Source organism: Motacilla alba, chromosome 2 (assembly GCF_015832195.1).
Source record: "Motacilla alba alba isolate MOTALB_02 chromosome 2, Motacilla_alba_V1.0_pri, whole genome shotgun sequence".
Lineage (NCBI taxonomy): Eukaryota > Metazoa > Chordata > Aves > Passeriformes > Motacillidae > Motacilla > Motacilla alba.
In genome coordinates, this window is record NC_052017.1 from 151,723,067 (window position 1) to 151,743,063 (window position 19,997).

At 68.5% G+C, this 19,997-nt stretch overlaps 3 protein-coding genes across 5 annotated transcripts in view; 2 read left to right on the top strand and 1 right to left on the bottom strand.

The window, feature by feature from the left end:
- The window catches only part of LOC119698256 (NAD(P)(+)--arginine ADP-ribosyltransferase 2-like), a 202,465-nt gene that overhangs the window by 32,215 nt on the left and 150,253 nt on the right, over positions 1 to 19,997 (top strand). The window lies entirely within an intron of this gene.
- Positions 2,841 to 9,668, bottom strand: GRINA (glutamate ionotropic receptor NMDA type subunit associated protein 1). 2 transcript variants are annotated; one of them, XM_038129965.1, is made up of 7 exons: positions 9,608 to 9,668; positions 6,989 to 7,328; positions 6,284 to 6,396; positions 6,002 to 6,202; positions 4,718 to 4,846; positions 4,303 to 4,446; positions 2,841 to 3,657 (listed from the first exon to the last, which is right to left on the bottom strand). In XM_038129965.1, the coding sequence occupies exons 2-7, from the start codon at positions 7,296 to 7,298 to the stop codon at positions 3,508 to 3,510; spliced, it is 1,047 nt and encodes a 348-aa protein (XP_037985893.1). In that variant the 5' UTR covers positions 7,299 to 7,328; positions 9,608 to 9,668; the 3' UTR covers positions 2,841 to 3,507. The 2 variants fall into 2 exon arrangements, with proteins under 2 accessions (XP_037985893.1, XP_037985894.1); XM_038129966.1 differs by having other exon boundaries at positions 6,989 to 7,323; positions 9,608 to 9,661.
- PARP10 (poly(ADP-ribose) polymerase family member 10) lies at positions 11,214 to 19,157 on the top strand. Of its 2 annotated transcripts, XM_038129958.1 has the most exons (11): positions 11,214 to 11,254; positions 11,982 to 12,142; positions 12,834 to 13,067; positions 13,584 to 13,802; positions 14,669 to 15,225; positions 15,948 to 16,160; positions 16,251 to 16,392; positions 16,484 to 17,431; positions 17,503 to 17,636; positions 17,706 to 17,883; positions 18,552 to 19,157. In XM_038129958.1, the coding sequence occupies exons 2-11, from the start codon at positions 11,983 to 11,985 to the stop codon at positions 18,857 to 18,859; spliced, it is 3,093 nt and encodes a 1,030-aa protein (XP_037985886.1). In that variant the 5' UTR covers positions 11,214 to 11,254; position 11,982; the 3' UTR covers positions 18,860 to 19,157. The 2 variants fall into 2 exon arrangements, with proteins under 2 accessions (XP_037985886.1, XP_037985887.1); XM_038129959.1 differs by lacking the exon at positions 13,584 to 13,802.

The window sequence follows — 19,997 nt, forward strand, 5'->3', positions numbered from 1 at the left end:
GAGCTGTGGGACACGGGGACAGCCAGGACAGGGGGACAGCCCCAGAGCTGTGGCACATGGGGACAGCCAGGACAGCCCCGGGGCTGTGGGACAAGGGGACAGCCAGGACAGGGGGACAGCCCCAGAGCTGTGGGACACAGGGACAGCCAGGACAGCCCTGGGGCCAGTGGGACATGGGGACAGCAAGGACAGGGGGACAGCCCCAGAGCTGTGGGACACGGGGACAGCCAGGACAGGGGGACAGCCCCAGAGCTGTGGAACACGGGGACAGCCAGGACAGGGGGACAGCCCCAGAGCTGTGGGACATGGGGACAGCCAGGACAGGGGGACAGCCCCAGAGCTGTGGGACACGGGGACAGCCAGGACAGGGGGACAGCCCCAGAGCTGTGGCACATGGGGACAGCTGGGACAGCCCCGGGGCTGTGGGACACGGGGACAGCCAGGACATCCCCGGGGCTGTGGGACATGGGGACAGCCAGAGCAGCCCCAGGGCTGTGGGACACGGGGACAGCCAGGGCAGCCCCAGGGCTGTGGGACATGGGGACAGCCAGGACATGGGGACAGCCCCAGGACTGTGGGACACGGGGACAGCCAGGGCAGCCCCAGGGCTGTGGGACATGGGGACAGCCAGGACAGCCCTGGGGCCAGCGGGACACGGGGACAGCCAGAGCAGCCCCAGGGCTGTGGGACACGGGGCCAGCCCCGGGGATCCTGTGTGTGACACTCACATGGCCTCGGGGGCGGGACAGGGACAGCAGCAGCACGACAGGTGCTGGGGAGGGATTTCCAGAAATAAACAAGCGAGCCCGCGGGGCGGAATCCGGAGGGCGGCAGAGAGGAGAGGCTGCCAGGGCAGCTCCGCTCCCTCAGGGGCGGCCCCGAGCCAGCGAATCGGCCAGAGAATCGGCAGAGAATGAGCCAGAGAATCAGCCAGAGAACCGGCCAGAGAATCGGCCAGAGAATGAGCCAGAGAACCGGCCAGAGAACCGGCCAGAGAATCGGCCAGAGAATGAGCCAGAGAACCGGCCAGAGAATCGGCCAGAGAATGAGCCAGAGAACCGGCCAGAGAACCGGCCAGAGAATGAGCCAGAGAACCGGCCAGAGAATCGGCCAGAGAATCGGCCAGAGAATCAGCCAGAGAACCGGCCAGCCTGTGCTCTGGAAATCAGGGACACGGAGCGAGCCCTGGGAGAGGGACAGGGGACACGGAGAGAGCTCTGGGAGAGGGACAGGGGACAGAGAGGGACCTGGGAGAACAGTGGACACAGAGGGACCTGGGAAGTCCTGGGAGAGGGACAGGGGACAGAGAGGGAGCCTTGGGAGAGGGACAGGGGACACAGAGGGAGCCCTGGGAGAGGGACAGGGGACACAGAGGGACCTGGGAGCCCTAGGAGAGGAACAGGGGACAGAGAGGGAGCTGGGGACAGAGAAGGACCTGGGAAGTCCTGGGAGAGGGACAGGGGACACGGAGAGAGTTCTGGGAGAGGGACAGGGGACTGAGAGGGAGCTGGGGACAGAGAAGGACCTGGGAAGTCCTGGGAGAGGGACAGGGGACACGGAGAGAGTTCTGGGAGAGGGACAGGGGACACGGAGAGGGACAGAGGACACAGAGGGAGCCCTGAGAAAGGGACAGGGGACACAGAGGGAGCTCTGGGAGAGGGACAGGGGACATGGAGAGAGCCCTGGAAGAGGGACAGGGGACAGAGAGGGAGCTGGGGACAGAGAAGGACCTGGGAAGTCCTGGGACAGGGACAGGGGACACAGAGGGATCTGGGAAGCCCTGGGAGAGGCAAGGCTTGGGCTGCCCCCCCAGGAGCAGAGCAGTGGGATGTGGAGCCCCGGGAACAGAGAGGTGGGGGATGGAGCTGGGGTGAGCACGCCCCCACGCTGCCCTGTGATCCCAGAAATGCCACCAGACCCCAAGGAGCAGCTCCTGTGCCAAGCTCCTCCCGGGCTTATCAGAACAGTCTGCTCCCAGGAATTCCTGCAGGATAACGAGCTCCTCCTTTAACAAACAGCCCTGGGAACTAATTTTTTTATGCCCGAAGAACAACCCAAGCGGAACATTCTCGCCGTGGAACTCTCAGGGAGGACTCCTGGCCCGAATTGCAGCCGGGAAGGAAAACGACCATGGCCAAAGTCCACCCTCTCTCCTGAGACCTGCAAACGCTTCCTGGGAGCCTTGGAGCTCTCCTGCCCCTGGGCTGTGCCCGGCATTCCCCGGGAGGGGCCCTCACCTTCGCTGGGCTGCCCCTCGGGGCTCAGCCCTCAGCCCCGGCAGAGGAGCTTTTATTGATTTCATTTCAAACCCGTCTTTGCTGGTGCCACCGTCAAACCCTTAAAAACTCAAACAGGAGAGGCCTGGGAGCAGCAAAGCAAGAGCAGGGAATGTTTCCCGAGGGAAGACGTGGAGAAGGAAATCTTGGCCAGGGCCGGAGCTGCCAAGGAGCGTGTCAGGTGCTGCCAGGATGGACTGGCCATCGAGGAATCACGGCATGGTTTGGGGTGGATGGAAAAGCCTCCGAGCCCACCAGCTCTGCTCGTGGCACTGCCAAGGCCACCGCAGACCGTGTCCCCAGGTGCCACACGCACACAGCTGTCACATCCCCCCAGGGATGGGGACTCCATGCCTGCCTGGGGCGGCGCAGCCCCTTCCAGGAAGGAATTTTCCCGATATCCACCCTAAACCTCAGCCAACAGCACCCAACCTCATCTGGCTGCCTCCTCCGCTCCTGCTGGGGTCCCCCCAAGCCTTCTTGTCCCCAGGCTGTCCTCAGCCCTGGTGCCACCTGACCCCAGCTGGAGCGTGGCGGGGACAGCAGGACGCGCCCCGGGATGGAGCCGTGGGAGATGAACAAGACAATTTATTAACAGCAGGACCAGGACGGGGCCTCGGCCACGGGGGGGTCTGGGGGTGCCACAGGCAGGCGCTGTGGCTCGGGGGGTGGGGACAGGCAGGTGGCAATGGGCAGGGCCGGTGGCTTGGGAGGGTCTCCACATGAGGACAGTGGCTCAGAGCAGGAGGGTCTGAGGGTGCCATGGGCTCAGGGGGTCTGGGGACAGACGGGGACAGTGGCTCGAGGGGTTCTGGTGGTACAGCCACGTGGGGACGGTGCCTGGGGGATGTCTTGGGGGGGCCTGGGGTGGGGACAGGCAGGGACAGTGGCTCGGGGGGTCTGCAGTGCTGCCGGCACTGCCCCTGCCTGCACGGCTGGAGTGGTGACAGGGGTGACGGGGAGGGGACAGGACAGGACAGAGGGGGTTCCAAAGTGCTTCCAGTCCGCGTTCAACGCAATTGGGGAGGGGGGCAGGAACTCGTATTCACAGCGGGGAGGGGCAGGGGGCCGGGGGGGCCGTGCCAGCCCCGCACCAGCGAGCCCCCCGCGGGGCAGGAACCGCCGGGGAACGCGAGGAGAACCGATGAGAACGGCGACAAAACCGGCTACGGGGAGGGGATCCCGACCGGGGAGGGGCCGCGGGCCGCGGCGGGGCTGCAGGGGGCGGCGGCTACTCCTTGGCCCGGCCGATGATGGCGAGGATGTAGAGGAAGATGTTGATGATGTCGGTGTAGAGGTTGAGCGCGGCGAAGATGTACTCCTCGGGGCTCAGCGCCAGCTGCTTGTTCCCCAGGATCAGCTGCGTGTCCACCGCCAGGAACTGCGGGATGGGGCAGTGTCAGGGGCAGGAGGAACCAGCAGATCCCATAAATCCCCTCGATCCCAAACCAGCCAGGCACCCCGAGCACACCCTGCGTGTCCATCACCAAGAATGGTGGGATGGGGCAGTGTCAGGGGCAGGAGGAACCAGCAGATCCCATAAATCCCCTCGATCCCAAACCAGCCAAGCACACCCTGCACCCTCCACCCTGCGTGTCCACAGCCAGGAGCTGCAGGATGGGGCAGTGTCAGGGGCAGGAGGAACCAGCAGATCCCATAAATCCCCTCAATCCCAAACCAGCCAGGCACCCCGAGCACACCCTGCGTGTCCACCGCCAGGAACTGCGGGATGGGGCAGTGTGGGGCAGGAGGAACCAGCAGATCCCATAAATCCCCTCGATCCCAAACCAGCCAAGCACACCCTGCACCCTCCACCCTGCGTGTCCACAGCCAGGAACTGCAGGATGGGGCAGTGTGTGGGGCAGGAGGAACCAGTGGATCCCATAAATCCCCTCAATCCCAAACCAGCCAGGCACACCCTGCACCCTCCACCCTGCGCGTCCCCACCGTGCCGGAGCACCCAGGGGTGCCGGTGGCACTCTGCCCCCCCTCCCCAGCAGCTGGGGGTGCCAGCCCCCCGACTCACGCAGGTGAAGAGCAGGGCCCCCAGCGAGGCGTAGACGATGTCCACGATGCGGTTCCGGATGAAGATGCAGAGGATGGAGAAGAGGAGGAGCACGACGAGGCAGATGATGAGGACGCCCCGGCACGAGGTGAAGTCGTACTTGGTCTGCGGGGAGGGGGATTGGGGGGGATCAGACCCCGGTGTGGAGCCCCCGGAGCCAGCAGGGAGCTCAGAGGGAGGGGAGGGGTCATCACCCCGCTCAGAAGCCCCCAGACCCAGCAGGGAGCTGGGGGAGGCTTGTACACCCCTTCTGGGGTCCAAAGGCCCGTGAGAGGAGATCCCAGAGCCCCCCAGGAGCCCAGCAGGGTGTCACTGGGGTGTCGTACCCCCAGTTTGGAGCCCCCCAGGCAGGAGCAGGGGCAGCCCTGGCGCTGACCTGCAGGGAGAAGATGACCACGGTGAAGCAGACGACGACGGTGATGCCGACAGCCATGATGACAGCCTCGGTGTCGTAGAAGCTGGCGATCATGCCCACCATGTAGGACAGGCTGACGGTCAGGATGGACTGGGGAGGCGAGGGGAGAACCCATCAGGCCTTCTGTCTGCCCAGCCTGGCACCCCCAAACACGCCACGCGCCCCCTGGCTCAGCAGCCCCAAACCCTCTGTGTGCCCCTGGCTCAGCACCCCCAAACCCACCCCACCGTGGCACCCCCAAACCTTCCATGGACCCCCAAACCAGCATCCTTAACCCTCTGTGTGCCCCTGCCTCAGCACCCCCAAACCCACCCCACCGTGGCACCCCCAAACCTTCCATGGACCCCCAAACCAGCATCCTTAACCCTCTGTGTGCCCCTGCCTCAGCACCCCCAAACCTGCCCTGTCACACACCCAGATCCAAACCTGCCCCAAAATCTCTGTGGTGCAGCGCCCCAAATCTGCCCCCTCAACCTGGCACCCCCAAACCTGCCCCACCAAGTGCCCCCACTGTGGCACCCCCAAACTTTCCATGCGCCCCCAGCCCAGCACCCTTAATGTGTGTGCCCCTGCCTCAGCACCCCAAATCTTCTATGTGCCCCCAACCCAGCACCCTTAAACCCTCTGTGTGCCCCTGGCTAGACACCCCCAAACCCACCCCACTGTGGCACCCCTAAACCTTCCATGCACCCCCAACCCAGCACCCTTAACCCTCTGTGTGCCCCTGCCTCAGCACCCCCAAACCCACCCCACTGTGGCACCCCCAAACCTTCCATGGACCCCCAACCCAGCACCCTTAACCCTCTGTGTGCCCCTGCCTCAGCACCCCCAAACCTTCCATGTGCCCCCAAGCCAGCACCCGTAACACTCTGTGTACCCCTGCCTCAGCACCCCAAATCTTCCATGTGCCCCCAACCCAGCACCCTTAACCTTCTGTGTGCCCCTGCCTCAGCACCCCCAAACCTTCCATGCGCCCCCAACCCAGCACCCTTAACCCTCTGTGTGCCCCTGGCTCGACACCCCCAAACCCACCCCACCGTGGCACCCCCAAACTTTCCATGTGCCCCCAACCCAGCACCCTTGACCCTCTGTGTGCCCCTGCCTCAGCACCCCCAAACCTTCCATGCGCCCCCAGCCCAGCACCCTTCACCCCCGCCACGCCGTGTCCCCGTCCCGGATGCCCCAGCTGTGCCCCCGGCCCCTCCAGCTGTGCCCCCGGCCCCTCCAGCTGTGCCCCCGGCCCACCAGGGACACGAGGTTCCAGGGGTGCTTGCGGCGGAAGTCGCCGCAGCAGCTGAGGACGATGAGGGAGATGAAGAACACGGCGTAGGACACGTAGTACGTCCACACGTTGCGCTGCACGAAGCCCCGCACGCCTTTGACGAAGGTGAAGACGGTCACGAAGGCGAAGGTGACGGTCAGCTGCAGCGTGAGCACCAGGAACACCTGGGGACGGGGCGGGCAGGGTCACACAGGGGGGTCCCCCGAGGCCCCGCGGCCCCCCCCCCCGAGCCCCCCGCGTCCCACCTTGCGGATGAAGGCCTGCCGGATGCTCTTGTCGTCCCAGTGCGCCGACGGGAAGTCCTGGTTGTCATAGTAGGAGGGGGGCCCGTCCTCGTGGTAGGTGCTGTGCAGGGGGGCTGTGGGGAGGGGGGCACACCGCTCGTGTGGGGGGGGGGTCCCAGGAGCCACGGGGAGTGGCCCCCAAAGCCAGGGGTCACAGCTGGCACGGCTCTGGGCAGTGTCACCCCTCCCAAGATCATGGCCAGCACCATCCCTGATGGGCACAGTCCCCCAGCTGCCCCCCAGGACATGTGGGGCAGCAGCCAGGAGCCATGGGGAGTGGAGCTCTGTGCCCCCCAAAGCCAGGGGTCACAGCTGGCACGGCTCTGGGCAGTGTCCCCCCCACCCCAGGGTCACAGCCAGCACCATCCCCAGTGTGCATGGTCCCCCAGCTGCCCCCCAGGACATGTGGGGCAGCAGCCAGGAGCCACAGGGGGGTCCCTGCTGCCCCACTTGGGCCCCCTGAGCTGCCAGACCCCCCCCACTGTCCACGCTGCCACCCTCCAAGAGCACCCCCCAGGCTGCCCTCGCTGCCCAAACCCAGGGGCTGCCCCGCACACCTGAAGCCCCCAGCCTCAGACAGCAGCCCAGGCGTGTCACACACACCCCCTCTTCGGGGAGCCCCCCACCCCATTTGGAGCCCCCCACCCTCCTTTTCCCTGTACTTACAGTCCTGGTCGCCGGGGACCATGGGCTGGGGCTGGGCATAGGGCGGCTGGCCATAGGGGCCCTGGGGGTACGGCCCGGGCGGGGGGTACGGCCCAGGGGGGTACGGCCCGGCAGGGGGGTACGGCCCGGCGGCGGGGTACGGCCCCGGCCCCTGCGTGAAGCCCGGCTGCGGGTAGGGCGCGGGGGCAAACTGGGGCTGGGGGTACGGGGCCACGGGGTACGGGGGCTGAGGGTAGGCTGGGGGGGCCGCCGGCGGTTGCTGGCCCCCGAAACCGTCGCTGGTCACCAGGAAGCTCTTCTCGTGGGACATGGTGGCCCGCAGGCTGCGGCCGCCTCTGCGCTGGGGGGGGGGACAGGGGGTTAGAGATGGTGGCGTTGTCCCCCCACGGCTGTCACCCACCTCCTCGGCACCCCCCAGTCATCACCCAGTACAGCCATCAGGGCTGTGCCCCCCACAGCCATCACCCTGTCCTCAGCAGCCCCCCATGGCCGTCACCCCGCCACGGCTGTCACCCCCTTCCTTGTCACCCCCACGGCCATCAGCCCCCCATGGCCGTCACCCCACCACAGCTGTCACCCCCTTCCTTGTCACCCCCACGGCCATCAGCCCCCCGTGGCTGTCACCCTGCCACAGCTGTCACCCCCTTCCTTGTCACCCCCACGGCCATCAGCCCCCCCGTGGCCATCACCCTGCCACAGCTGTCACCCCCTTCCTTGTCACCCCCACGGCCATCAGCCCCCCATGGCTGTCACCCTGCCACAGCTGTCACTCCCTTCCTCGTCACCCCCATGGCCATCACTCCCCACCCCCGGGGGTCCCCAGACAGTTCACCACCACAGTGGGGGTCCCGCACTCAGGGGATGCCTGGAATGGGGGTCCCTCACTCAGGGTATGCCCCAGGGTGGTGGTCCCTCACTCAGGGGATGCCTCGGCATGGGGGTCTCTCATTTGGGAGTCCTAAGAGATGGGGGTCCTTCACTAAGGGATGCCTGGAATGGGGGTCCCTACTCGGGGCATGCCCTGGGGTAGGGGTCCCTCACTCGGGGGATGCCCAGGATGGGGGTCCTGCACTCGGGGATGCCCAGGATGGGGGTCCCTCACTCGGGGGATGCCCCGGGGTGGGGGTCCCTACTCGGGAATGCCCTGGGATGGGGGTCCCTCACTCGGGAGTGCCCTGGGGTGGGGGTCCCTCACTCAGGGGATGCCTCGGCGTGGGGGTCTCTCACTGGGGCATGCCCAGTATGGGGGTCCCTCAATCGGGGATGCCCGGGATGGGAGTCACTCACTCGGGGCATGCCCTGGAATAGGGTTCCCTACTCAGGGGATGCCCCCAATGGGGGTCCCTCACTCGGGGGATGCCCCGGGGTGGGGGTCCCGCACTCGGGGATGCCCCGGGATGGGGGTCCCTCACTCAGGAGATGCCCGGGGTGGGTGTCCCTCACTCGGGGATGCCCCGGGGTGGGGGTCCCCGCCATGGGGGGGTTCCCGTGTTGCTCCCCCCACCCCCGCGCCCGCACAAGATGGCGGCGGCGAGGCCGTTGCCACGGCAACCCCCCCGGGGCAGGGGCGATGGGGGTCCCGGGGGCTCCTCGGGGGCTCCTCGGGGCCGGGATCGCCGTGCGGGAGCGGTCCCCGCCGCGATTACCGGCAGCGGAGCGGGGGAGCCGCGGCGCTGCCTCACTGCCCCCTCACGGCCCGTGCCCAGGCCGCGGCCCCTCCTCACGGAGCCGGCCGGGCTCCCCCCGCAGCCCCGGGGCCGCCCCCGCTGCCGGAGCCCGGTTACAAAACCGGGCGGTGCGGCAGCGGCGGCTGCGCCCCGGGCGGGGATGGCGCGGCCGGCGGCGCGGTACCGGCTCCGGTAGCGGTGCGGCGGTGCCGCAGCCTGGCAGGCGGCGGTGCCGGCGCGGTTCCGGTGCCGCAGCGGGCCCGGCCCGGCCAACGGGCAGCGCCGGCCGGTGGCGCAACCCACGGCGGCCGCGTGACGGCCCCGCGCCCCGGGCGGGCGGGACGGGGGGGGGCCCGGCCCTGCGGCACCGGCACCGGGCGGGGGGGCGCATTCCGGGGGACACCCCGATCGGGGTCCGGCCCCGCGTGGGGAGCACCCACGGGCGGCGGGGATGCGGGGGCCCGCAGCTCGGGGGGTGCGGGGGTGCGCGCAGCCCGGCGGGCGGGCTTGCGGGGGTGCAGGCGCCCCCGCGTCACGGGTTGCGGGGGTGCCACCGCCCGCCCCCCCGCCCGGTGCTCTCCGAGTCCCGTAAGCCGCTTTGCCCTGACGCTCGGTAAAGCCCCGGCGCGGCCTATTTACGGCAGCAGCGAGCCTAATCCCCGAGCGCTGCCGCGGAGGGGGGGGGGAGCGGCCGGGAGACCCCCGTGTTCCCGCGGCCGCGGGGTCCCGCTCGGTCCCGCTCGGTCCCGCTCGGTCCCGCTACCCCCCCCCCCCCACCCCCCGCCCACCTCGCACCGAACCCTGCGGAATGCGGCAGCGGGAAGCGGCGGAGCGAACCGCGCTCGGGGGCGGCCCCGGAGCCTCCGCACCCCTCGCTCGCTGCCCGCACGCCCTGCCCGAGACCCGGGTCGCCCCCGGTCCCCCCCGGTCCCCCCCGGTCCCCCCCGCTCACCGGCCGGGCCGAGCTGCGCGGGGTCCGCTCGCTGCGCGCCGGGAGGGGCGGGGCCTGCGCGGGGCGGGGCCTCGCAGGGGGCGGGGCCTGGCCCGCTAATACAGCGTGTGACACAGAGGGAGGAGGGGCGTGGCCTCTTTGTGGGCGGGGCCTCGGGGGCCCGCGCGGCACAGCGCCCCCTGGCGGCGGCGGCGGGCGGAGCCGGCCCCGCCGTGTCGCGCGTGGGGGCGGTCACGCGCCCGCGGTGACAGGCAAGGGACGGCCACCACGTGTGCCGCCGTCACCGCCGGGGACGGCCCGTGCGCCTGCATCAATCTCCTGTACTTCTGTGGGGGTTTTTCCGTGTCCCCTTGTCACCTCTTGGGGTCAGTCCCGTGTCCCCTGGTCACTTGTGGGGACGGTCACAGGTCCCCTGGTAACACGTAAGGGACGGCCACGTGTCCCCCTGTCACCCCCAGGGATGGCTTGTGCACCTATGTCATTCTCTGCACCTCTGCGGGGATTTTTCCGTGTCCCCTTGTCGTGTCTGGGGTCAGTCCCGTGTCCCCTGGTCACTCACATGGGCTGGTCACTCAGGATGGCCAGTCACCTGTCACCCCTGGGTGTGGCCTGTGCGCCTATGGCATTCTCTGTGCCTCTGTGGGGCTTATTCCCTGTCCCCTTGTTGCGTCTGGGGTCAGTCCCGTGTCCTCTGGTCACTCGTGGGGACAGTCACGCACCCGCAGTGACAAACAACGGACAGCCACGTGTCCCCCTGTCACTCCCGGGGATGGCCCGTGCGCCTATGTCATTCTCTGTACCTCTGTGGGGCTTATTCCCTGTCCTTTTGGCGCCTCTTGGGTCAGTCCCGTGTCCCCTGGTCACTCGTGGGGACAGTCACAGGTCCCCTGGTAACGCGCAAGGGATGGCCACGTGTCCCCCTGTCACCCCCAGGGATGGCCTGTGCACCTATGTCATTCTCTGCACCTCTGTGGGGATTTTTCCCTGTCCCCTTGTCATGTCTGGGGTCAGTCCTGTGTCCCCTGGTCACTCACATGGGCTGGTCACTCAGGATGGCCAGTCACCTGTCACCCCTGGGGATGGCCCGTGCGCCTATGTCATTCTCTGCACCCCCTGTGGGGCTTTTTCCGTGTCCCCTTGTCGCGTCTGGGGTCAGTCCCGTGTCCTCTGGTCACTCGTGGGGACAGTCACGCACCCGCAGTGACAAACAACGGACGGCCACGTGTCCCCCTGTCACCTCTGGGGATGGCCCGTGCGCCTATGTCATTCTCTGTACCCCCTGTGGGGCTAATTCCCTGTCCCCTTGTCGTGTTTGGGGTCAGTTCCGTGTCCCCTGGTCACTCGTGGGGACAGTCACGCGCACACAGCGATAAGCAAGGGACGGCCACGTGTCCCCCTGTCACCCCTGGGGCTGGCCCCGTGTCCCCGTGTCATTCTCGGGGATAGTCCCGTGTACCCCTGTCACCCGTGGCGCTTTTCCCGTGTCCCCTGGCCACACCTGCGGTCATTCCCGTGACCCCCGGTCACTCGTGGGGCCTGCCCCGTGTCCCCACCCCGGTCCCGCCCCCCGCCCTTCCCTTTCCCCTTCCCGTTTCGGTCCCGGTTTCGGTTTCGGTTCTGGTCCGGGGCGGAGCCTCGCAGCGTCCGGTGCGTGGGGGGGCCCTGCCCCGCGGGGTGGGGGCGCCCTGCCGGGGGTTGGGGGGTCCCTGCCGGGGGTGGGGGGTCCCCACGGGGCTGGGGAGGTCCGGAACAACCGGGGGGTCTCGGTTCGGAGCGTTGGGGGGCCCTGCCGGGGGTGTGGGGTCCCCACGGGGCTGGGGAGGTCCGGGGCGATCGGGGCGTCCCGATCCGGAGCGTGGGGTGGTCCCGCCGTGGGGTGAGGGGTCCCTGCCGGGGTTTGTGGGGTCCCCACGGGGCTGGGGAGGTCCGGAATAACCGGGGGGTCCCGGTCCGGTGCCTGGGGGGTCCCTGCCGGGAGTTGTGGGGTCCCTGCCAGGGGGGTGTGGGGTCCCCACGGGGCTGGGGCGATCGGGGGGTCCCGGTCCGGTGGCTGGGGGGGCCCTGCTGGGAGTTGGGGGGTCCCTGCCGGTGGTTGTGGGGTCCCCACGGGGCTGGGGCGATCGGGGGGGTCCCGGATCGGTGCCTGGGGGGTCCCTGCCGGGGGGTGTGGGACCCCCACAGGTCCGGGGCGATCGGGGGGTCCCGCCCTGGGGTGGGGGGGGGTCCCTGATTGTGGCTACAGGGTGGTTCCCCCCCCGGTACGGGAGGTGCAGGGGGAGGGGGGGCCCTGCCGGGGGTTTTGGGGTCACGGGGGGGGGGGCCCCGCGGGTTTGGGGGTGGGGGGGTGCCATCCCCAAATGTGTGGGTGCCCCAGGATGGCCGGGGGGGTGCTGGAGGTGCGGGGGGTGCCCCCCGAGGCCCCCGAGGAGCTGCTGGTGCTGTACTTCGAGAGCCGGCGGCGCTCGGGCGGGGGGCCCGTGCAGAGCTGCCAGCGCCTCGGCCCCCTCCTCTTCCTCACCTTCGAGGACCCCCAGGGTAAGCGCGGGCGGGGGGGGCGTGCCCCGGTTCCAGCTGGGAGCGCTGGGGTGGGATTTGGGGGTCCTGACCCCATTGGGAGCACTGGGATGGGATTTGGGGGGGTCTCAGTCCCACTGGGGGCACTGGGATGGGATTTGGGGGGGTCTCAGTCCCACTGGGATAACTGGGGTGGGATTTGGGGGGGGGTCTCAATCCCACTGGGATCACTGGGGTGGGATTTGGGGGTCTCAGTCCCACTGGGAGCACTGGGGTGGGGTGTGGGAGGTCCTGATCCCACTGGGAGCACTGGGGTGGGATTTGGGGGGATTCTCAGTCCCACTGGGATCCCTGGGATGGGATTTGGGGGTCTCAGTCCCACTGGGAGCGCTGGGGTGGGATTTGGAGGGGTCTCAATCCCACTGGGATCACTGGGGTGGGATTTCGGGGTCTCAGCCCCACTGGCAGCACTGGGGTGGGATTTGGGGGGGTCTCAGTCCCACTGGGGGCACTGGGATGGGATTTGGGGGGTCTCAGTCCCACTGGGAGCGCAGGGATGGGATTTGGGGGGGTCTCAGTCCCACTGGGAGCACTGGGGTGGGGTGTGGGGGATCCCAGCCCCACTGGGCGCCCTGGTGATCAGTGCTGCGCCCCCGGGGGGATTTGGGGGTGCCCCCCGTGAGCCCCCAGTGAGCCCGGCTTCCCTCCGCAGACGCCCAGAACGTGTTGGCCCACGGCAGCCACAGGCTCGGGGGGGCCGAGCTGGGGGTGCGCCCGGCCCCCCCCTGGGACCCCACCCACCTGCTGCTGCGGGGCCTGGAGCCCAGCACCCCCTCCGAGCACCTGGGGACCCTGCTGGGGGTGCCCCCCGGCGCCGTCACCCTGTGCCAGGGCTCGGCGCCCGGCTGGAGCCTGCTGCGCCTGCGGGACCCCCTGAGCCCCCCAGGTGGGGCTGGGGGGTCTGGGAGCACCAGGATGGGGTTTTGGGGTGCAGATTCTGTCGGGTGCCCTGTGCCAGGGGTGGGAATATTGGGGGGCAGGGGGCTGATGGGCTGGGGTGTCTAGGGGGGATACCAGGGTGGCATTTTGGGGTGCAGATTCTGTTGGGTGCCCTGGTGCCAGGGGTGGGAATATTGGGGGCAGGGGGCTGGGGGGGTCTGGGGGGGACACCAGGGTGGGATGGGGATGTCGGGGGTGAGGTTGTGGAGGGCAGAGGGGATGGGATGGAGCTGCCAGGGGGCTGGGGGGCAATGCCAGGGGGTTGGGGGGCACAGGGTGGGGATACAGGGGCTGGGGACAATGGTGCCAGGGGTGGGAGTACTGGGGGGCAGGGGGGTCTGGGCGCACCGGGGTGGCATTTTGGGGCGCGGGTTCTGCGGGGTGCCCAGCCCCCGGGCGTGGCAGCGCCACGGGGGCGCCGGCAGGGCCGCGGCGCGCGGTGCCAGCGCTGCCCGTGCCGCAGAGCTGGCGTCGGCGGAGCAGCGGGCGCGGCAGCAGGGGCTGGCGCTGCTGCGGGTGCCGCGGAGCCCCGCGGTGCTGGTGAGGGCCGCGGGGCCGGCGCTGAGCCGGGACCTGCTCGAGCTCTACTTTGAGAACCGGCGCAGCGGCGGCGGCAGCGTCAGCGACCTGCGGCTGCTGCCGGGCGGGCGCGGGGCCGTGGTCACCTTCCAGGAGCCCGCGGGTGAGCGGGGGGTGCCAGGAGCAGGGTGATCATGGAGCATGGGAATGGGGTGCCAAGGTGGGCACGGTGCCCTCGGTGTGGAATGGGGTGGTGAGGTGGGCATGGTGCCATTTGCTCCAGAATTGGGTGATCATGGAGCATGGGAAGGGGGTGCCAAGGTGGGCACGGTGCCCTTGGTGCGGGAATGGGGTCTTGAGGTGGGCATGGTGCCATTTGCACAGGAACAGGGTGATCATGGGTGGCTGGGAATGGGGTGTGAAGGTGGGCACAGTGCCATTGGTGTGGAAAGGGGTGGTGACATGGGTACGGTGATATTTGCTGAGGAATGGGGTGATCATGGGTGCATGAGAAGGGGGTGCTAAGGTGGGCACGGTGCCCTCGGTGTGGAATGGGGTGGTGAGGTGGGCAGAGTGCTATTTGTGCAGGAACAGGATGATCATGGGTGGCTGGGAACGGGGTCTTGAGGTGGGCACGGTGCCATTTGTTCAGGAACAGGATGATCATGGGGCATGGGAAGGGGGTGCCAAGGTAGGCACAGTGCCCTCAGCGTGGAATGGGGTGGTGAGGTGGGCGCGGTGCCATTTGCACAGGAACAGGGTGATCATGGGGACTTGGGAAGGGGGTGCCAAGGTGGGCACAGTGCCCTTGGTGCGGGAACGGGGTCTTGAGGTGGGCACGGTGCCATTTTCTCCAGAATAGGGTCATCATGAGTGGCTGGGAATGGGATGCTAAGGAGGGTCCAGTGCCCTTGGTGTGGAATGGGGTGGTGAGGTGGGCGCGGTGCCATTTGCTCAGGATCAGGGTGATCGTGGCAGCACAGGGAGCCGCTCTGGGCCACCAGCTGCCCGTCCCTTTGTCCCCCCCAGCCGCAGAGCGGGTGCTGCAGAGGCCACACCGGCTGCAGGACGTGGTGCTGGAGCTCACCCCCCACTTTCCCTTCCTGGAGCTGCTGCAGGCGAGCACGGACGTGCCCCCGGACGCTGTCCCTGCTCCGGACAGGGCCCCTCCTCCTGACACGGAGCCCCTGCTGGTCAGGGAGCCCTTGCTGGACACAGATGGCCCGCCGGACTCAGAGCCATCCTCAGACCCCACCGTGGCACACACGAACCCCCCACCGGACACGGCGCCAGCGCCGGCAGCACCAGCATCCCACCCGGGGCCGGGGCAGCCACCAGCCGCCCTCCCCAGCAGGGACAAGGACACAGAGGGGGTCCAGGCCGTGCCCAGCCAGGCCCAGCCCTCCAGGCCCGTGTCGGTGGTGGTCCCGGGGCCGATGTCGGCGGTGCCGGCGCAGGACGAGGCGCTGGTGCCAGCGGAGCCGGGAGCCGTGCGCTACCTGCAGCAGCACTACCAGGACGTGCTCAGCAGTGTCCCCGAAGTGTCCCTGCTGCCGCTCGAGGGAGGGGACGTCTCCGGGTTCCGGGTGAGCTGCAGGCCGGGGCGGGAGAAGTCGCAGAATTCGCAGAACGACTGGGTTGGGAGAGACCTTAGAGATCATCGAGTGCAGGGGTGCGGACAGGTGCAGACAGGTGCAGGCAGCAGTGCAGGGAGGTACAGGCAGGTGCAGGCAGGTACAGACAGGTGCAGGCAGCAGTGCAGGGAGGTGTAGGTAGGTACAGGCAGGTGCAGATAGGTGCAGGCAGCAGAGAGGAAGGTACAGGTAGGTGTGGGCAGGTGCAGGCAGCAGTGCAGGCAGGTGTGGGTAGGTACAGGCAAGTGCAGGCAGCAGTGCAGGCAGGTGCAGGCAGCAATGCAGGGAGGTGTGGGCAGGTGCAGACAGATGCAGGCAGGTGTGGGCAGGTGCAGGCAGCAGTGGAGGAAGGTGCAGGTAGGTGTGGGCAGGTGCAGGCAGGTGCGGGCAGGTACAGGCAGCAGAGCAGGAAGGCACAGGTAGGTGTGGGCAGGTGCAGACAGGTGTGTGCAGCAGCGCAGGCAGGTGTGGGCAGGTACAGGCAGGGTTGTGGGCAGGTACAGGCAGGGATGTGGGCAGGGCTCTCTGCTGCGCTCCCACCTCCCCGTGCTCACGGCACACCCTGGTGCCAGAGGCTGCCAGCCCCGTGCTGCTGCCCACGCTGCCTGCAGGTGAGGGGGGAGCTGGGCAGGCGCTGATGCCCAGGTGCTGACCCTCTGCCCATCTGCTGGCAGGTGAGTGGGGAGCCGGGCCAGTGCCAGGCCGTGGTGGATTTCCTGCAGAGCCTGCTGGCCTCTGTGGCTTCGCACCCCACAACCCTGCGCTTCCCTGGCGTTGCCCGCTTCCTGCGGGACCTGGCTGGGCAGAGCCTCCTGCAGGAGCTGGAGAGCTGCTTCCAGTGCGTCATCCAGCTGGACGGCGAACCCTGGAGCCCTCCAGATCCCCAGGTGGGGAAGGGTCTGGCAAGCGGGTGCCGTTGTGCTGGTCCCTGCTGTGCCGGGGGCAGCGTTGGTGATGCCCCACCTCGATCCCCACAGCTGGAGCTGGAGGAGCTGCTGCCCGCAAGCAGCCACCGGGAGCCCCGGCCGCACTCCTGGCGCCAGGACCTGCCTGAGGGCAGCGATGCTGCCGCAGATGGCGACGGTGATGGTGGTGACCGTGGCTTTCATTTCAGCGCAGGTGAGGGGCGAGGGCGCCGCGTTGGTGCCCGCTCTCCGGGTGCCGCGGGTGCTGGTGGGGCCTCGCGGCTGACACCCCGCTGCTCCCGCAGAGGAGATCAAGGAGGTGCTGGCAGCGCTGCGCCCGAGCGACGCCGATGGCCGTGGCAGCCCCGACCTGTGGCCTGACACCGTCCCCGGCGACGAGCAGGACCCCGACGCTGCCTTCATCTGCGCGGCCGGCGGGGACGGTGCCAGGGAGCTGCTGTCGGACGCCGGGGCGGAGGAGGAGGAGGTGCAGATGGCTCTGGCCATCCAGTACTCCATGGACCACACAAGGGACGAGCAGGAGGAGCTGGCGCGCGCCACCGCTCTGTCCCTGCGCTCCTACAGCCGGGAGCAGGAGCAGGAGCAGGCCGAGGAGGATGCCAGGCTCCTGGCCGCGCTGGAGGCCTCGCTGGAGGAGGCGCTGCTGGCGGCGGACGTGGCGTGGGTGACGGTGTTCTGCTCCTTCGAGCAGGACGCGTCGCTGGTGACGCGGGAGCTGGAGCGGGCGCTGGCGGGGCGGCTGCGGGAGCGGGACGTGGCGAGCGAGCGGCTGCGGGCGCTGCCGGCCGCCGGGCGCTGCGCGCTGGCCCTGCTGCGGTGCCGGCACGCCGTGCAGCTCAGCCTGCGCGGCGACGGCGCCACGCTGCGCGGCTTCGCCGACTACGTGATCCCTGCCGCCCAAGACCTCGTGTCGCTGCTCTACCGCCTGCCACCGCCGGCGCATGGTGCCACCACTGCCACCACCGCTGCCACCGCTGCCACCGCTGCCACCGCTGCCACCGCGCATTGGGTGCGCTGGGACCCCTCTGGCACCGCCGTCCCCTACGCCCCCGAGGCAGCGGCGCTGCTGGAGCAGGCCTGGTTGCGCCGGGAGCGCCGGCTGGATCTGGTGCTGGACGGGCGGCCCTTCACCGTGGATTTGGAGCGCATGGAGGAGTTCGACATCGGCAGCGCCCGCGCTGTGCCCGTCTGCCGCAGCCAGCCCCCGCTGGACAGCACCTTCTTCCTGCTGGGTGCGTCTGGGTGCCGTGGGGCCAGCCCTGCCCCTCGCTGCGCCCACGCTCACCGGGGCTTTGTCCGGCAGGGCCGGAGGTGGCTGGGCTGGAGGAGGAGGTGCGGCTGATGGCGCTGGCTGAGGACTCAGAGGAGTTCGCTGACACGGTGCGCCATTTCTGCGGGACCCTGGAGGAGCTGAGCAGCCAGATCAGCGTCGTGCAGGTGGGGCTGGGCGTGGGGGACCCCCAGGGCGTCCCCGCGGCAGAGCGGTGACAGGGCGGTGCCCAGCAGGTGCAGAAGCTGATCCACCCAGTGCTGTACAAGCAGTACCAGCTGAAGAAGGGCAGCGTGCAGCGTGCCTGTGCCGCCGGCACCGCCGCGGAGCGCGTCCTCTTCCACGGCACCACCAAGGCCTCCAGCTGCGAGATCTGCCTGCACGGCTTCAACCGCAGCTTCTGCGGGAAGAACGGTGAGCGCCGGGCACGTGTGGGGTGACCACGTGGTGCCCTTGGTGTGGGAACGGGGCGCCAGGGGAGGCACAGTGCCATCGGCATGGGAACAGGGCACCAAGGGTGGCATGGTGCCACTGGCATGGGTACAGGGTGTCCATGTGGGGATGGTGCCACTGGCATGGGTACAGGGTGTCCATGTGGGGATGGTGCTGGCAGCATGGGAACGGGACTCTGGGTGGCATCGGCATGGGAATGGGGGGCCAAGGTGGGCACGGTGCCATTTGCACAGGAACAGGGTGATCATGAGGGCGTGGGAATGGGGTGCCAAGGTGGGTGTGGTACCCTCAGTGTGGAATGGAGTGGTGAGGTGGGCACAGTGCCATGAGCACCAGAACGGGGTGATCATGGGGGCATGGGAATGGGATGCCAAGGTGGGCACAGTGCCCTCGGTGTGGAATGGGTTGGTGAGGTAGGAACGATGCCCTCGGTGTGGAATGGGGTGGTGAGGTAGGAACGATGCCCTGTGCACAGAAACAGGGTGATCATGGGGGCATGGGAATGGGGTGCCAAGGTGGGCCTGGCACCCTCAGTGTGGAATTAGGTACCGATGTGCACCGGGGGTGCCGTTGTGGTCCCGGTGCCGCTGGCACAGCCCCCATGCCCCAGCTGATGCCCGTCCCCGCAGCCACGCTCTACGGCCGCGGCGTTTACTTCGCGTCGCGCGCGGCCATCTCGGCGCGGGACCGCTACTCACCCCCCAGCGCCAACGGCACCAAGTTCATCTTCATGGCCAAGGTGCTGACCGGGGAGTTCACGGCCGGGCGGCGGGGGCTGCGGGCACCCCCTCTCCGAGAGGGCTCCGGGGTGCCCCGGCGCTACCACAGCGTGGTGGATGACCCGCGGCAGCCCGACATCTTCGTCATCTTCAACGACACCCAGGCCTACCCCCAGTACCTCATCACCTGCCGCAGCCGCCACGGGGGCCCCCTCTGAGTCCTCTGAGCCCCCCGGCAGCGGCTCTGCTTCAGGGACCCCTTTTTATCCTCCCAGCGTCCCCTGGCACCGGTGCCAAAGCGGGGTTACGGTGCCCAGGGCTTCAAGGTGTGCAGGGATGTTCCTGCCGTCCCGTTCCTGCCCTCCTGTTCCAGGAGCGCAGAGTGGAAGGATCCTCACGTGGGGACACTCCTGGGCACACTCGTGCCAAGGGCAGGAGGTGGACAGGAGGACTTTGGGTCACCCGTGTGACACCTGTGAAATTTGGAATAAAATGGCAAATAAAATGTGGAATAAATTGGAGTTTGCCTGGCTGGGATTGAGGGGGGACTGGAAGAGAGGAGGGGAAGTTCCAGTCCCAACTGGGAGCATTGGAATGTCTCTGTCCTGACTGGGATTGGTGTGGATGGGGTCCCAAAGCCAACTGGGAGCACCAGGATTGGGGTGGATGGGGTCCCAAAGCCAACTGGGAGCACCAAGATTGGGGTGGATGGGGTCCCAAATCCAACTGGGAGCACCGGGATTGGGGTGGATGGGGTCCCAAATCCAACTGGGAGCACCAGGATTGGGGTGGATGGGGTCCCAAATCCAACTGGGAGCACTGGGATTGGGGTGGATGGGGTCCCAGAGCCAACTGGGAGCACTGGGATTGGGGTGGATGGGGTCCCAAATCCAACTGGGAGCACCAGGATTGGGCTGGATGGGGTCCCAGAGCCAACTGGGAGCACTGGGACTGGGGTGGATGGGGTCCCAAATCCAACTGGGAGCACCGGGATTGGGGTGGATGGGGTCCCAAATCCAACTGGGAGCACCGGGATCGGGGTGGATGGGGTCCCAGAGCCAACTGGGAGCACCGGGATTGGGGTGGATGGGGTCCCAAATCCAACTGGGAGCACCAGGATTGGGCTGGATGGGGTCCCAGAGCCAACTGGGAGCACTGGGATTGGGGTGCTGTGTCCCCCTGTGGGATGGCTGCGCTGGGTGGTGGCTCTGGGCCACCCCAGGGCTGGACCTGGTCACTCCTGCTGTTCACCTGCTCCCTACCTGCGTCCTGCTCCCTCCCTGCCTCTTTTCTACCTGCATCCTGCTCCCCACCTGCACCTCTGCCTGCTCCCTGCACCCTTCCTGCTCCCCACCT